At 44.1% G+C, this 18,082-nt stretch overlaps 1 protein-coding gene across 1 annotated transcript; it reads right to left on the bottom strand.

Annotated features, from left to right (window-relative positions):
• Window positions 1-191: 191 nt before the first annotated feature.
• Window positions 192-17,833, bottom strand: drl (derailed). Its single transcript, XM_002057613.4, has 4 exons — window positions 17,320-17,833; window positions 1,730-3,080; window positions 1,332-1,628; window positions 192-1,252 (listed from the first exon to the last, which is right to left on the bottom strand). The coding sequence occupies exons 1-4, from the start codon at window positions 17,432-17,434 to the stop codon at window positions 1,141-1,143; spliced, it is 1,875 nt and encodes a 624-aa protein (XP_002057649.3). The 5' UTR covers window positions 17,435-17,833; the 3' UTR covers window positions 192-1,140.
• Between the last annotated feature and the right edge of the window lie 249 nt (window positions 17,834-18,082).

Here is an 18,082-nt window from a genome sequence, read left to right on the forward strand (position 1 = left end):
GCACTTTAAGCCCAAACAACGCATTGCTCTTAGCACAAGTTGTTTTAGGGTAAGTGATGGGCGTGGCTGGGGCTCAATTGTTAGCGATATACTTACACAAGAATATTTTACTTAACTGTCGTTCCATTTTCCATTTTCCATTTCCCCTTTCAGACGGAGGCAATTCGCGAATGCATTTCTTTGGTTTTGAATTTCATGCACGGACGTTTATTGAAATCGTTTTCTTTCGTTATTCTTAAAATAAAACTCATAAAGGGGAACATAAAACTAATGCGAAATGCTTAAGTATATTACAAAACTTTCAAGTAACAAAAAAAATTTTTAGGCTCGACTCGACAGTCCCTGGGATCTTGGATGCTGGTGAACTAAATAGGGAAGTTCTGTAGTGCACCGTTGGATTTCGACATGAAGTCATTAACATTAATTAAATACATTAGATTCGAGTTTTCTAGCACTACGCTCTTAGTCATATACATATACATACACATATAAATACATTTACATAGATATTCGATAATATATATTTTGCTGTTTATAAACGTCGAATTTATGCCCGAGCTCCTCCAAAGTGTCCCGATAAACCAGGCCAACACTCGTATACGCCTAGCCTAGGGTTGTGTACCTTATTATGGGTCTTGTCTTTAGCTATGTATCTATATATAATGTTATGTTATCCAAATGATTTAGCTTATGTGGGGATTCTCAGGGAATCCTTAACTGGGTTTTCTTTCGTGAATGTGTCTCGTTAAAATGTATTCTGGTGTTTACGTTCAACTACTATGTTTCTTGCATTTAAATGTCACTTGTTTTTCGATTTTCATAATATCCTATCCTAGTCCTAATAACCTAACTGCTTAATATGGTGCAGTGCACAACTTTGCGACTTTTCTGAACCGTGGTATGTTGCCTCCAATCGGTCCAGCGACTACTACAATTAGTAAGTAACTATTTATTGTGGGGGACAACAGTGGGCCCTCACTCGTATCCATATCTCCCACATTATCGCTTCTTAGACGCCCCTTAGGCGCTTTAATTTAAATATGTCTTTGGGAACAGAGTTGCGGACATCGTTTGCTGCGAAATCTTACGACGTCGCCTTTTGTTATATTTACAGGTCTTGGTGTGCTTCATTACCGCAGGTTAAACATATCTGGTGATCTGTGTATGGAACTCCGATAGGCAGATCTGAAGCTGACTGAACGAGGGTCGCTCGGCGGGCATGGAGGCCCAGCAGTAGGCCATAATAGTGAAACTGCAAGTACCAGAGCAAAGGAAGGCAACCGTTCAATTTTCTGTGTGATATGAGTGCCCATTAGCTGGTTGATACTCACAGTTCGTCGGGACAGTTGAAGGGCTGTGCCAGTCTATAACCGTCCTTTAGATAATGCTCCATTTCATACGGATCAATCTCGGCGTAGGGCAGCTTGCCCAGCGTGCACATCTCCCACATGAGTACCCCAAAGGACCAAACGTCGCTGCCCTCGTTGTAGTGCGACTTCTGCAGTGCCTCGAGCGACAGCCACTTGATGGGTCGGTACTCCCCATCTCCCAAGCAGTTGTAGTCACCGGAGAAGAGATCGCGACTGAGGGCGCTGTCGGTTAACTTTACGCGCAGCTGATCATCAATGCTGAGGGAAACGAAGAGCAGAGGTTCGTAAGTGGTCGATTAGACGAATTACAAAACATAGATTAGGTTGGATAATGTTTTAGGGGCCTCTGCTCTACTTACACACAATTCCTGGCTGCAATATCCTTGTGAATGACTCCATGGTTGTGCAAATGCTCCATGGCCATGGCTAGCTGGGAGGCCATTAGCACCGTTTGAATGGTGGTAACGCTTCTGGCATACGATGGATCCTGCAGGAAGGTCTTTAGATTGCGAACACTGCCGGTGGCGGCATAGAGCACGAATGGTGTGGCAAAGTCCTCGATAGAAATGCCGAGCACAGCTAGGACATTGGGGTGTGTTGCCTCATAGAGCATCATGGATTCCTGAAGCAGAAGATTCACTTGTAGCTGGCTTGCATGCTGCGCCACAGTCTTGACCAGAACCTCCTGGCAGTCGTTATAAGTGCCGCGATAGATGCGCCCAAAGTTTCCCTCTTGGACGAGGCAGGAGAGGCGCACGCGACATTTTTGGACTGTCAGCTCCTGGAGACGGCGGTTGAACTCCTCAGGCTCATGCTCATATTCGCGAAAGGGCCGCGTCAGCGTCGCATATGTGGGTGTGATTGTCGAGGGGCAAACATAGATCGAATTGTGTGCCGTAGAGGAAATGGTGGGCAAGCGCTGAAAGCTGGAGGTCTTAATCAAATGCACGCCGTTCGAGGGATGTCGCTTCGAAGGTCCCTTTGCGCAGTAGGCTATCAAAATGAGTGTCGAAACGAGCACCAGTGCCAAAATACCGCCCACTATCAGAGTGATCAGACCGCTGGTGGGCGGCACGAGAGTTTCACGCAAGAGTGGATCGTATTCATTGTTCGAGCCTGCCCCGCCAGCACCTCGTCCCACAACCACGGTAGGCTCAGTCACCACTACACGGTGTCTCTCAGTTGCCTTTCCATGCTCCACATTTGAGGGCATGTGGCCGTCGGATATGACGTGCTCTGCGGTGTCTTCATTGTGTTCCGTGTAGTGGATATCTTCGTGACCAGTCAGGTCCGGATGCAGTGGTTCCTCGTCATCGTATTCCTCCCGTGCGTCGTTTGGCTCGTCCTTCAAGCAAATTTTCTTACGTTTAAAGATGAGATTCGTATTGTTGTTGGTCGCCCGGTCCAGTATCACCTCTACACTGATGGTAACGGTTACCTCCGCTGCCCGCGTGCCCGAGCACTTGAGGCTGACGCCCCATGTCTGCGGCTCCTGGGGCACATCGCCAATGCGCGAGATGTTCAGCATCGGGCGTGGCAGAACACCCACATCCGAGGTGGCCACATTGATGCTGTAGGGCAGCGGATGCTCCACCAGCGACTGCCAGGTAAACGTAACATCGCTTATGTTCGCCGGCACCGGCACCGCAAAGTTCAGCGCGTAGTCATTGATGGCGCCCTCCCGCACATAGTAGAGCTCCGCGGAAACGCCTGCAATGAAGCGAAAGCAGAAAGACTTAAGATGCATGTCCGTAATGGCTGCTAACATGGCGTCCAACCCGCCGCTCTGGAAATTAATGATACGCCTGGTGACCCAATCGAAGCAGCCGAGCAACTTTTGGCCAGTCACTTGAGTCGGCTGCATAATCAATCACCAGGGATAACAGTTTTCTTTACTTTGTCAAATTGATTTTCTTCGAGCAATGGCCATGGCCAAGCAGCCGACTGTTACTGCCACCAGACCCTGCATTATCTGTCCACTTAGACATTTCGGTGACATATTGAAGGAGTTAAATAGCCGAGCCCCAGCAACAGCTTCCGATGCCAGACAATTTCTTATTGCATCCACCCCAAATCAATCAAAATCGACAAACAAGTTGGGCGACAAAGAAGAGTTCAAGCTTAAAGTACACTTTTTGGAATTGATATTCAACTTTTAAATCGCTAAATCACCAATACTTGACTGAAGTCTTACTCGAGTAGCGTTTTGTGCACAGATAAATCTCAGAGACCTGCTCATAAGCCGAGCCGATTATTTAACAGATATGTGAGACTAACCCAATCTGACTGTTATTCCTAACCAAAACCCGGCATATCGATATCTACTTAGTTTCTGTAGGGCATTAATATATATTATAAATTTGACTTAAAGCACAACTTTACCCTCACATTAAACTTGAATTTAATCTTAAAAATCTATTATGCATTATTATGCTTTTGTAGATAGCTGCCTGGCGAACAGCACCTATTTAGGCTAATCCAAAATAAACTACTTGTTAAGCTTTCCTACGAATATCTACCCTGAAAAACACCTGGCTATCTTTTTATCTACATATCAGATAGGTGTATCGGATAGTTATGACAGGTCTGTGGATCGCTGCTCGCTGGCCCGTCGCCTCGCAATGCATTTAATTAAATTACATTTAGAAATATATACGAGACGCTCTCCTGGGGATCGGCCTACAGCTGGCGCCTTGCTCGATACCTGCTCTGGCTACACTTGCCACTTGCCAGTTGCCACTTGCCCCTTGCCACTTGCGTGGGCTCAATAAATCAATCAAAATTATAAAATGCGACTTGAACAAAACACAAAGCGGACCCTTACTTGGCTCACGGACACGCGACGCTGTGCGAAGGCGTGTCTCGGGGGCAGGTTAAATGTTTATGCTTAATTAATGTTGATGTTGTTGCTTTGTTGCTTGCCCTGCTGCTGCTGTGCATATGTTGCATGCTTCGGCGTGTTTGTTCATGGGGCTAGCCGCTGCGGTTTATTTTAGATTTTTATCGCAGTCGCAGCATAATACTTATGCATTTTATTTTAATTTATGCCACTTATTCGTCCACCGACTATACATATGCATTTATATGCATGTGTGTGTGTATGTCGTACTAATTAGTGGAGCGAACCCAGACCAGGCTGCTCCCGTTCCCGTTTCCACTCCCTTTCGCTTACCCTCCCCCGGTTCCTCATACGCTTCGTTTGCGCTTTGAAAATGTAATTAGTGAAAGCGGCTGCTGGTGGACCACGCTCTGCGGTAGCAGGGGAGTGGCGGGGGTGAGGAAATATGTCGTTTTGCAGATATGAATACTGTCGCATAATGAACCTAGGTAGATAGAGAAGTTGTGATAGCTCCGCAAGGGTTAATGGGACTCAGACTTCTGAGCTGGAAAAGCAGTTCATTTAATCGAGACAAAAAAGAAACATTACAAAATGATTGCTTAAAGGCGAAGCAAGTCGAGCAAGTGCCCCAGCTTGGCATAAAACTTGCGTCGGCTGAAACATTCACAATTAAAATTCCACCGACATCAAAACTTTTGCGACCCCACGCACCCCAATTATGGACAAATAATAGCAAATTATTCAGCTTCAGCCTCCCGACACCCACCCACCCCCCCTGCAGTGAAATGCTTTGCATCTCAAGTGCCTGGCGCTAATTAGAGCTGATTGCTCGACAAATGAAGTCGATGCCCCACACCCCCACACAATTCTCAATAGCTGAGTTCTGTGCTCTGTTTTCCTTTTTCCGCCTGTCACCTGGGCAGCTGTTTGGAGAAAATCGATGTTCTTTATCCAGCCACCTTCAGCTTGGACGCTGACATAAATACGCGCGGCGTTGCCCCAAAAAGTAAAAGTTATCCCAAAAGTGTAAAAGAAGCTGTGAAAATATGCTTAAAGAGCTACAAATTGCAACAGCATGAACAAGTGGAAAATGGTAAAAGAAAACCGGAGGCAAGCCAGAACGGAGCACAGCGATAACAGGCAGGAGTTATGCGTGGCAAGATGCTGATAAAGTAAAATGCAAATGTGGCAACTAAAGAGGATGGCTACAAAGCAAACTGAATAGTTGAGCTATCCGAGACAGTCTAGAGTCTTTTGAGAACTCTAAGAATCAATTATCTCATATAGATCAGACTAGGCAAAGACTCAAAAGCATTGAGAAATAATCTTCTGTTCCATGAAGCAAATCTTATATCAGTTTTAATCAATATTTGTATTGTTGCAGGCCATGTTTGCTTTAAGTCCTATATCGTCTATTAAAATAAGGAGTAAGCGGATTAAACACTCAATTTGTTTAAATCAAATGTTATTCGTGGTTATTTCATGGCTTACTCAAATCTATATTTTTATGATATTTAGGACCAATCTTACATCAAAGCTTTGTAAATATTTGCACATATATTTTTGGTTCTTTAACTCTTTAAAACCCTCTTCCCATTGTTATGCAACGAATTTGCCAGAAAGAAGGCAAAAAAAGAAAAGCGATTTGAATTCATGGCACGACATCTATTTAATTTCAATTACAACCCTAAAATACCAGAGCAGACGCATAAGCCAAAACTTTGTATGTGCCAAACTGAGAAAAAAAAGAGAAAAAATGGAATAAAAATGGCAATTTTTGCGCCCCAAATACGCCAGGCCCATGTATCTAACCCATTGCGGCATGCCCAGCACCGATCCGAACCCTTTCCTTCAGCCCTAATTTATGCAAACCAAAAAGCTGAGCGGGATTTAAATGTATGTCTGAATGTGTGTCTCGCCTAGTGGATATCATTTTATGTTTTCTTAACATATTTTTTCTCTATGCTAATGCAACGGACCCCATTCGGCCGCCCACTATGCGTCACTTCGTCGTCGTCGTCGTAGTCGGACAACAGCCTGGGGATTTCGCAGGCCATAAATCCGAAATTGTCTTTTGACACATGAATATGTTGTGCATTAAACGCAGACGGAAGACTAGGCCACAGACAGAGCCAGAGTCCGACTCCCACTTTGAGGCAGACGACAGACATTTTTATTATTATCAATGTATGTACAAGTTTTTGTCTGGGGTTAGCTGTCTCTGCCCGCGGCTGATGATGACATTGGTGGCCACTGAGCTGAAGCTGATGCTGATTTAGGGCCGTTTGGGGTGTCTATGTTGGCTTTCGGCAAGGGTTGCGTCTTTGACTATCAAATGATTACCCCAGCTGCCTCCAAGCTGTGCGACTCTGCCATCAGAAACTTTTTATGTGCTACCAATTTGATTCCGGCTGGGACCAGAGCAAGGCACATGCTAATGTCTTTAGCAAGGGGCATCATAACTCAAGCGAATTCAATTTGTTCACATTTGATTCGGGCAGCGTTTGTGTAAGTCGTGCCCAGACGAGTTGGCTAACCCAAAAGTCAAGAGCTGTTGCAGCGGCCAGATTCATGATGGAAAGATGTGCTTGCAACTGATTAAATCGCACTGCCAAAGTCAGCTCGCAGCCAGGTAACTCGCAGGCCATAGAAGGTCAACAACAAGAAGACAAGCCAACAGCAACTGCAGACGAGACAGGGCGAGGTAAGGTAATTTTTATGCCCAAATGGTCATGATTCGCAAGCTCGTTTGGGTTCCATGCTCGAATGCTCGACTGGTCGACTGGTCGACTGGTCGGATGGAGGTTGGCAAGACGTTTCTCTGCGTGGCGCGTCGTCTGGCCAAACAACTTCACTTCAGCTCGCTGCAGAGGAGCGTCAGAGTGAAAGACAAACAAGCTAAAGGACATGTGAAGTGCACGATGCTCTCTGGCAACTTCATCCGCAGCCAGACTCGACGTGCAACGCGCAACGTTCAACGTGCAACGTGCAACGTCAACGGTAGCTGCCAAGTATTTCTATTTGTATTTCATCGCCCTGGCCGAGCAGCTGCAATTTATTTGCCTCGCTCTGTGCTGCTGCTCTTGGCGCTCCTTTGGCTCTGGCCACTCTGCTGACGTTTTTGCCTCCAGGCAGACGCAATCAACTGCCCCTGCGCCCTGCACCAGAACCCTTTGGCCGTCTTCCAGTTTATGTTTTTCTCTTTTATATTATCACCTTAACGCTGCGACGACTTCAGTTCCAACTTGGCTTGGCTTGGGCCTGGCCTGGCCATAAATTCAAGTTCATTGGGGCCGTGCGGCCAGCGGGTGTTGCATAAATTATGATCTTGTAGATTTCTATGACAAACCATAAAAAACACATTATGTTTATGGTGATGTTGCCATGGACGGTTTGTAGTTGCATTTTCAATTTAAAATGTAAATACAAGCGGCCCAAGCCCCCTCTTTCCTCTCTATAGATGTGTGTGTGTGTGTGTGTGTATGGCTGATTCTGGAACAGCTTACTCCATTTCTAATTAGCGCATTTATAAGTACCATTAAGGTCAAGGCACTCAAGCAGCAAGATGCGTGCGTAATTAATCTAGCCGATTCCTTGGCCAGGCCAAGCCCTCAATCGGAAAGCCCGCCCATCCACTAGAAGTGCAAATTATTGGGCCATAAAAATCAAAGCAAAATAAAAAGAATAAAACCAGTCGAAAATTTAATGTGATTATCTGGCAAAGCTAATGTGATTATTAGCCCAGGCCCACGCTCGCTCGCGTGAGACAACAGACAGACCCGCAACACCTGCCACTAGGACCCACCTGCTCAGCACCCAACAACCCACATCCACACTCAATCCATCAGTTAGCGGCCGACTGTGATTTCGGGTCGAGTCAGAGTCAAAGCTGGCCATTAACTTGCCACTGGTGTAAAGTTTGCTTTCAATTTCGGACTTTTGCGTGATGTAATGAAATTTTTATCACCTCAGGCTGGAGGCAATCCCAGACATAGCTGCGGGGACCAAACTGTGTCTAGGCGCTGCCATAAAATTTATGGACAGCCATAAAGCGTGGCCGGGGGTGGCTGCAGCAGGTGCAGCTGAGGTGGTCAGCCGGTGAGTGGCCCAGTTAGTTGAGCTTGTTGCGGTTTCGGCTGCTTGGGTCAGCTTGTAATGTGCCCTGTGGTTTGATTTGCATGCGCCTTTGTGGCCAAGCAGCCCGAGCAGCCTGGGTGGCCCGGCGCAGAGATCACAGGGCCTGCGGCACAGAGGCTACCGCCAAAAGACATTCTGTGGCGAAACCCGCAAACTTGTCGATGGATGTGCGTGTGTGTGTGTGTGTGTGTGTTTGTGCTTAAGTAAACAATAACTTCCTGTGCCGAATTTTTGGGCCAAGAGGTGGAATTTATGAACACGTTTGACATGGCCAAACAACAGCCTTGTGAGATGACTCTGCCAGCGACACAGGCCAGAGGGAGCTGTGCAAATTGTTCGAGCCCAACACCTCGGGGCAGTGTCCAATACAAACAAACAACAGCAGCAACAACAAATACAAACAGACGCACACACGCACACACACACACACTTACGTACACACACCTTTCAATAGCACCCAAGGGATGGCGTAATTTATGACTCTGACCGACTGAGGAGCGCCTCGCATTGACTTTTTCCGGCTGCCGACAAGGCAGCTGCTCGGCTAACAATAAGTGCTACTACGGTACCCATTAACAGGCCCAGTTCCAATCCCAGTCCCAGGGCCTGTCCAGGTCCCAGTGGCAGTTCCAGGTCTCAGTCCCGGGCAGAACAGAATATAAGAGAGATTAGCATGGATGCATTGGGCTGTGTGTTTGTTGTTGGTCGTATACATATATATAAATGTGTGTGTGTAGGCGGTGCCACTGAAGTGGACGCATCCCCTCTCCAAGCTCTGCTGCCCGCCGCTATTTGTTGAAAAGTTTTTGGCTTTGTTTATGACAACGTTTTTTGCTTTTAGGTCACAAAAATATACACATACACACACATATGTATGTGCACATGTACTTGTATGCATATGTTTATATATTTTTTCGGGTGCTTGCGTTGAGAGTCGTCAGGGGTTTATCATCTTGTTAACGTGACGATGCAAGACTTTTGAAAGAGGACCACACACTAGCTCAAAGCTGCGAAGGCGGGGCAAAAGATGTTGACAATGTGTTAATTTCAAGTCTCGAACTGAGAAAAAGGCGAAGACAGTTAAGAGCTATTCATAATTAAGAGTTAAGAAAAGGTTAGCGACAACTAAGATCTATGATAACATTGTGCATAAAATATATATCACTGAATCGATCTATAATTCTTCCTATAGTTAACTAATTGCTATGGTGGGGCTAACAAAAACAAAACGCAAGCCCTCACCTTGGTTAAGCTTGTACTCATGCATTCATTCCTTTGATTGCTTTATTCACTCTTTGGCGGCGTAGAGCATCATCGTTATTTATACAATCTCGCATTCATTATTCGCTTTGCTTATCCGCATTTAAATATGTTAATGATAATGTTGCTAATATTCTCACACCCAACTCAAAGAGCCACTCAACGCCATTAGCCTGTCCAAATAGAAATATGCGTGTAAAAGAACAAAACACACAGATACGCACAGACACACACAGACATTTCACACAATTTGGTGGTCTGGAACGGGGGCTTACAAAAGATGAGAATTGATAATAAAGAGAGGCAGACACGATAATAGCCGCAACTAATGCACGGCGGCAAATGAATGTCGAGTGGCGAGTGTGTTCGTCGCGGAGATGCCACAACGAATCGCATTCGCAACGGAACGAATCGGGTAAGCACGGGCGTTACGTTACGCTGAGTATCCAAAGCGAATACAATTTATGCGAATATGTTTTTTTAAATGTGTATGAATGCGTATTTAAATGTGAAATGAGCGCTTAATTAAAGTTAAAACAAGCCGCACAATAATCAGGACTTGTCTCTCTTTCAGCTGGCATTACTTGTTGCTCCATAAGCCGACTCCAATTCTAGCCAAGCTGTGCCCCGCCCCCATTCGAACCGACCGACCCCTTCTTCATGTGCCATGTCCGCATTTTATCACGCGTGACAAGGAAATTGCCGCAGACAGAGCGGCCCCTAGGCAGCTCCTCCTCCTCCTGCTGCTTCTCCCGTATAAAGACGCCGCTGTCGTCAGTCAGTCAGTCAGTCAATCAGTCACTCGGTTTGATTGAAGGCATAAATTATCTGGCCAGCTAAATTTGCGCTTTGGCTGTTGCTTGAAAATTGATTCCCGCTTGATATTTTGATTAGCGCATAATTGGAATAAACGTTTCGCATATGTCGGCCAGCAGTTGGTTCCTATCAACATCAGCCTGACAGGGCGACAAGAGTAGGTCGAGCTAAATAAACAATAATATTTATTTCAAATATATTTAGCGCGTAAAACAGCTCTTAAGATTACTCTCTAGGACAGACTTCAAAGAGAGTAAATGTCGTAATAGTGGCAAATTACTTATTTCTTTTTTTATCTTCTGTCTTCAATCCTAACTATCATGCTCCATATAATGATTATCCCATTATGGCAGAAAATGCATTTTGGATCCATAAAAACCAAATTTTAACCCCAAATTTAAATGACTCGATATTTTATCAGCGCTGAACGTGAGCCCCATTTCATTTTCTTTGCATTGTCTCTTCTGTTTTTCCAACCGACTTGGAAAAGTTGTGTGGGAAGCTGCGCGAGGGTTGGTCGAATGCACTGGGTTACCAGCCCATCGCTGCGGGCGTGTGAAATTTTCCAATAAGTTGCATTTGGTAATATATCTAAAAGTTAATACTTATTACAACTGAGCGAAGGAGTACCGAGGGAAAGTGTCTGAGAGAGAAAGAGGGATGAATTCTAGTTCTTTGAGCAAGTTTTCGACTTTCATGTAATAGAGCGGAAAGTAATTAAGATTTTACATAAATTCAGTTGGAAGCAGGCCACAAAATGGGAGCAAGAGTATCGATCATATGCAACTAAGTTGAGAAGGTAATGGAATAACACAACAATGATTTTTGGGACAATTTGTTCTAATCCATTGGCTCGCTTAGTTCACCTCATTTCTGGATGCATTCGATGCAGCCATCCCCTTTGGCAGCTCTATTCGAATATCCGATTCCGATTCCCACAATCAATTTGAAATCAAATGGCCGCCAAGCACGCGTCGTGTGCTCGCGTTTTTTTTTTGTTTTTTTGTCTTCTGAGTCAAACAAACAGCAATGAAAAAATTAAATACGAAATAATAAAAAATAATTTACAGGCTCATTAAGAGTCGAAGGGAGAGCAAGAGCGGTAGGATGGGGCGCGGCGCCCGCTTGGAATTCGCTCGGCAATAAAAATATGCGACGACAACGGCATCAACTGGCTGCGGATGCAGTAGCTCAAGGGGCGGCAGCAGCGGTCCACCCTCGGCTGCCGTTTCAAATAAAGCCCTCAACAACGTGGCTAGCTAGTGATAGAGGGGTTGGGTTGGCGCGGGGGGCGGGGCGGGGCGGAGTACCATTGCTGCGGCGTGCTCAAGTGCTGGCGGCAACCTCATGCGTTGCCGTCGCATCGCATTTCGCTTCCGGGCTTCGTTTGTTTGCATACGCAGCAGGACGAGCCAGCAGGACGAGCCAGCAGAACGGGCAGGCAGGCGGGAAAGCAGTCAGGAGCAGAAAAATAACCAGGGACAGAGACGACAACGGCATTGTTGACGGGACAGGAACAGACACTGTGTTTGCACAGCGCATTTCTGGTCCATTAAGTAGCGTTGTTTTTATTGTTGTTGTTGTTGCTGTTGTTGTTGTTTTTGTTGTTGTAAAGGTAGCAACCCCCTGGTCGGGCAGCGTTTGTCATTGTTGTGTGCGACTTTTCTCACTTTGCGCTGGCTTCGCAGTCGTAGGAAATAGAACAGAGCAGGGGGCGAGAAAGAGAGAAAATGTCGTATCCACAAGATACAAATGCGTTGCTCGGTGCTCTGAGCGCGGGCAGCACGCGTCACTTACCTTGTTTATTTAGAAGTTTGTTGCAGCTAAGCCCGAGATGCAACAGCCCCCAACCCGCAACCCGCAACCCGCTACCCACAGCTTGTCCTGATCTCCATTGTGGGAAACGTTTTGCGTTGGCTAAGCACAAGTTAATTACGCTAAATGGCGAGCATCCCGAGTCCTCGGATATTCATGAATAGCCCGGCATATCCCTTAATGCGGATATTGTTTTAAGCAGCATTCCCAAATGCAAATATCATGTACTTTATTATCTGCGCCATTTTGTTCGCTCATTAACATAATTTAAGCATTTCCAGTGGAAACTGGCCCGGCAACGCCTCCGAGCCAAAGTCCTGGGATTAGGCGACTGTTTCGATTACGTTGCTCATAAATTTATGCGCCATTCTGTTGGACAGTTGGGCAATTTATCTTTCAAGCTTGAGCCTCATTTGAGGCTGCGAAATATCTATTTGTCTATTCATATATATTCATGGCCAGTTTCCACATCGTTGTCAAGTAGGTGTCAGTGATCATTTGACGACCCACATGTGGCTGCCATCGGAGTCACCAATTGCTGACCATTAAATCGCCTCATAATGGGCGCAATAATTTGTCAGTTCCATTAATTGCTGGAGCTGACAAAAGCAACGAGAAAAGCCTCTAGAAAAAAAATGCATTTCCAAACAAATCAATTGAAACTTGCGCAATCCACTCGTTTGGCTTTTCAAGGGGTTTTTGGGTTGGGTCCTCCTCCCCGGACTTTATTTTCCTTTTGCCCGGTTTCCGTTTCGTGTCTAGCGGCTACCAATCATGCCAAAAGCCAGCCCCCTTCTACGAGAACCAACACATAAACAATTGAAACTGATTAAATTCATTTGATAACAAGGCGCTGCCGAGTCTGGGGAACGCCACTTGAGATATGCGAGTCGCTCAGGATTGGGGGTGCCATATGCAACTGGCCTATCCACATTATCATATGTGTGCATGTGTGTATGCGTGTGTGTCTGTGTGTGCGTGCTAAAACTCATTCGTTGCCGAATGGGAATGTGAAATATGTGCCGAAAGTGAATAAATAAAAGTTAAGTTGCTGTCAACGAGCTTAAAATAAGTTACATACTGCATTGCAGTTTTTTTTTTGTAATAAAAATATATTCCAAATTTACACATGCAGTTCAGAACTTATAAAAAAAAGACTGTAAAGTTATTATGGAAAATTGTTACAACTATTTCCATTAACTATTCCCATTAACAAATGCAAAGCAATGGAACTAACAGCTGATGAGAGGTTACATATTTTAATTTCCAAGCTTTATTTACAATTACAATTTAAATACCAATCATAAAAAACTCTTAGGGTATTATTGGGCTATTTATAAATACTGATAAAAAATAAAAACAATAATTCCAACAGAAGTAATATCTGAAGTCATATCTAATTAAAATTATAATAAATGTCGAATTGGGCTGGATACCTTTAAAATGAAATTTACTTCTTTGAGAACATCAATTAAAAGGCTAAAAAAATGTCTATACATAATCGTATGCTCTCCACTTTAGCCCCAATTAATTAGAGTTATTACAGTTTTCATTGGTTGCAATCTTCCAAATCATCAATATGACTTGTGCAGTTTCATAATATTCATTTCAATGTATTTAAATTGATCGTTTTTGTTGTTCTTAGCATGGTGTTGTTCATGCAACCGTGTTGCACTCATTGTGTTGTGTTTGTCACATGCTGCAACACCAACAGCAACAACAACAAGAAGAACATTCGCCAAGCGTTTAGCGATTTAATTAAGCGCAAGTGGGCGTCGAATGTTGTCACTGATGCATAGCTTATATGCATGTCTATTTGGGTGTATATAGTTGGATGAGTGGGCGTGGCAAACTGGCAAACTGTTTACGCAACGAAGGGCCAATGACTTGCCATAGATAAAGAGCAGCAGCCGTAGGATGCCAGCAGCAGCAACTGCAGGCTGTAGGTGGTTTTTTGTCAGTCAGATGTTGCAAGCTGTGCTGACGTTGACACGTGTGGCAACCATGGATAAGTGGCAGCCACACACACACACGCGCGCACACACTGAAGTGGTGTGTCCCTAGCGGACAACCCTCGAACCACCCTCGACCCACCCTCGTAATTAAGCGCATTGAAATGCAACTGAGATTCCGCTTAATGTTGCCATCGCCTACTCTTCTGCAGCGTCATCCTGTCTTTTTCTCTATCCATATCTCTCTTTATAGCTGCAACCTATCCCCGTCTGCTTCTCCCATTCATTTGCCAATTACGCACTGTGCAACAAGCAGCCCGCCAGTCAGTCAGACAGTCAGACAGCCAGACATGGTAACGACATGCCGTGGAGTTGTTTATACTGTCGTCATCCCAGCAGCAGCAGGAACATCCGCAGCCGCGCTTTGCATGCGAAGCGGCGCCTGCTTCTGTCTCCGATTTCAACTGCCACACTGCATCCTCACCCTCCTACCCCATGCTCACCCCTCGCTTGTATTTATTAATTATTCTGTGCAAAGTCGTCTCGGCCAAAAATTCGGCACGCACGTTGCGCATTTCTCGCCAAGATTTGGCTGCAATTGGCTTAAAGGGCTTTTCTATTCTTACTTCTGCTTCTCTTCTCTTGTTGTTGTTGTTGTTGTCGCATTTCACTAATTGAGTTCACATTACTTGGCAAAATAAATGCGCTTGTGTATTTTTAGCCAAATGTTGCCGTTTTATTAGCTAAACGTGAGTTGGCAACATTTAGCAAAAGCTGGCCATGTCAATCGCTCAAATGCGCCTTGAGTTGGGTCACAGATGGGCTCAGTTGGCCTGAGATTAGCGGCATTGATACACTTTGCGTCTGACTTGCACTATTTGCAATGGCAAGGGTTACAATCATTTATATAGAATATCCTAGTGGATATTGGTTCGATTTTGAGTTGAATTTCACACACTGTGCCACTTAAGCAACAGCAATTCAATTATTTCTTAAAAGTTGATTTATGCAAATTAAAACAATATAAAACAAGTTTAACAAAATTAATCATAGTATTTAAATTTATATGTGCTATCATGCTGTGCTCCAACAAGTTGTCTTATTGGGAACGAAGTCTCAAAATCTCAATTCATGCAAATAAAAACAAATACTAACTATTTTAAGCTGCTCAACCCAATTCTCGTTTCAATGCTTGTGAATATTTGCATAAACATATTTTCGCATAAGTCAACAATTTGTGCCCTTTCACGAACATATGTCCTGTCATTTGCTTTAATCGAACTCTGTCCTGTGGCATGGACTCATGCTCTGCCGAGCGCTTCCTCATTTATGCTGCAAGTCCATTAAAGATTCTTCGGGTCGCTCGTTCCGCTAACGAGCTGGGGCAGCAGTGCGTCAGTCCCTGACATGGTTTATATGCTGTGCAGCCTTTGGCCAGAGCGCTCTTCAGCCCAGTTCATCCATGCTTGCCCCCGCCCACCTGCCCAACGGCCACAAGTGTAACCTAACGAGCAGCAAAGTTGTCATTTTTTTTGTGGTCTGACAATTTAATTGATGTACACGCATGCACACAAAGACAGGTCAAACACACACACTCACACACACACACAGTCGGGTTGGAGTCAAGCTTTTGAACAAACCGCTAAAAAATGACACCTACTACACAGAAAGAGAGAGAGAGAGCGCGCTCCGCCCGAAAAGGTAGCCAAAAGTAGGTCAGGCATGCAACCTGCTGTCAACGCTGGATAATTGAAGAGGGAGCGGAAGAGGGCGAGCAAGAGTGTGCCCATGCACTCATCAGTGGGACAGGTTGCAATTGCAGCGCAAAACTACAAAATACCACAATGGTAAAAGGGATCGATTATTGGCTTCAAATTTGATTTTGTTTGACACGCGGCTGACACAACTAATAAATTTCTCTGCCACTTGATGGATGATGAGCCCTTTGGGTCGGCAGCCTCATCCAGCTGCTGCGAGTGCTGCACTCTGATTGATTGACCGGCGCTCCGATAAGTCGAGTTGCCAACCCAAACATGAATTACGACGAGCTGGCACACCGATAGCTGCCAGATAAGCGCCTGATTAGCAGTCGCACTCGTAGTTGTCCCAATATTTACCCAGTTATTCACAAGTGACGCGATTTGATAGCCGATCGCATCCATAAGCCCGAACACCAGCTCCTGCCCGCTCCCGCTACCGCTCCCATCAATCACCTGGCCTGTTTGCACGGACAAATGTCGAGCTGAGAGTTGTAAATTTTACAACATAATTTCTGATAATTCAACCGTATCTCTCAGCTTGTACAGACAAACACTTCGACACTTCGACGGTGGCTAGCACTTTGCATGTGTTTTATGATATTCAACATGGATTTATTTATTTTCTATACATGTCCCCAGCAGCAACAAAAACAAAAACAAACAAACAATACAGCGACAAAGAGTTTTTATGCTGCATTTTTTTGGCAGCACCTCGTAAAACACTTTGGTTTTATGGTTCTGGGTCGCATGGGCCACAGCTTAGCATATGAAGAATATCTTCTCTTTTTTTCGATAAGACAAATATCTAAAGAAAAATAGAATATATAATCGTATGTTTTTTGATTTGTGAGTCCTGTTGATTTGTGAGCTAACATTTATAGCTACAAATAAATGAATAGTAAAAAAATGGAAGAAAATTCAGATAAAATTGAGAGATCTACAAATTTTGATAAATCGGAGTAAAAATCGAAAAAAAACTATAAAATAAGAATTAAAAATGAAAACAAATTTAAGTTTTTATTAACTTGTATATTAGTATAATCAAAAAATAATTAATTCAAATTAAAATCATTTATTTTAAGCACAATTTAAACAATTTGTCGTATTTATTTAACACAGCCAGTTTCTGTTATAATATTAGTATAATTAAAAAATAATAAGTTAAGTTCAGTTTGAACAATTTGTTGTATTTTATTTAATATTGCAATTTAATCGGCTTTCGCAAAGCCTTGATTCAAATTCCCATCAACAATTCTTCACGAATTTTCAACTCATATCAAAATTCGTTTAGTTTTAAATAATTGATATTAGATATTTAATTATATTCACATTCATTAATTGAAGCTATTTATAGGGGGGGGCCAACTCACCGATTAGACGCAGCACCTCGTGTAGATTCAAAAATATATTCAAATGCGTTTGGCCGCCGCCGAGCAGAGCCAGAAATAATCCGATTGTGAAGAGGCCTTTAAAGTTCTTCTCCATTGCAGCGATAAATGGCAACTTAACTAAGAACTTGGCGCTTTTATTGTTTAACTAATGACTGCTTGATTTAATTGTTGTAAATTCTTTGTTGTTTTCTCTGTTGGCACTCGCAAACAAATTGCTATTGCAGCGCACACTTTTCAATATGAATGCGAATTTTATAATATGGCGCGCATTTTGCGTTTAAATATTTCACAGTGCGTTTGGCACTTTGCCCCGCCTCAGACAGAGGCGCGCATATTCCAATTGGAATTAACACCTAAACGATGCACTCGGCAGCTGTATAGCCTTAAAGCCAAACTCTAGCAACAAGATAAATTTTCCCCCGTGGGCTCTTGTTTTTCCGCAACGAATTTTCGTTGATGCGCGCACCGTGACGATTTTCCACAAACTGTCAACTGGATAAACAAAACAATGCTAATGCTAAAGTATCTTTCAGCGACTTTTAACAGACTCTGTTATGTACACGCGCTGTAATGCAAATGCGTAACTATCTTAGCATCCACTGTGGATGTTATGTTGCACTGTGAACAATGGAACAGAACATTCGCTTGATCAGCTGTTTTCGAATTTTCGAATGAGCACAACAAAACTACAGTCTGTTACACTGCTGTTAGTTGAAATGAATGTTTGCTCAGTGCATGAAGT

The sequence above is a fragment of the Drosophila virilis genome, chromosome 4 (assembly GCF_030788295.1).
Source record: "Drosophila virilis strain 15010-1051.87 chromosome 4, Dvir_AGI_RSII-ME, whole genome shotgun sequence".
Classification (NCBI taxonomy): domain Eukaryota; kingdom Metazoa; phylum Arthropoda; class Insecta; order Diptera; family Drosophilidae; genus Drosophila; species Drosophila virilis.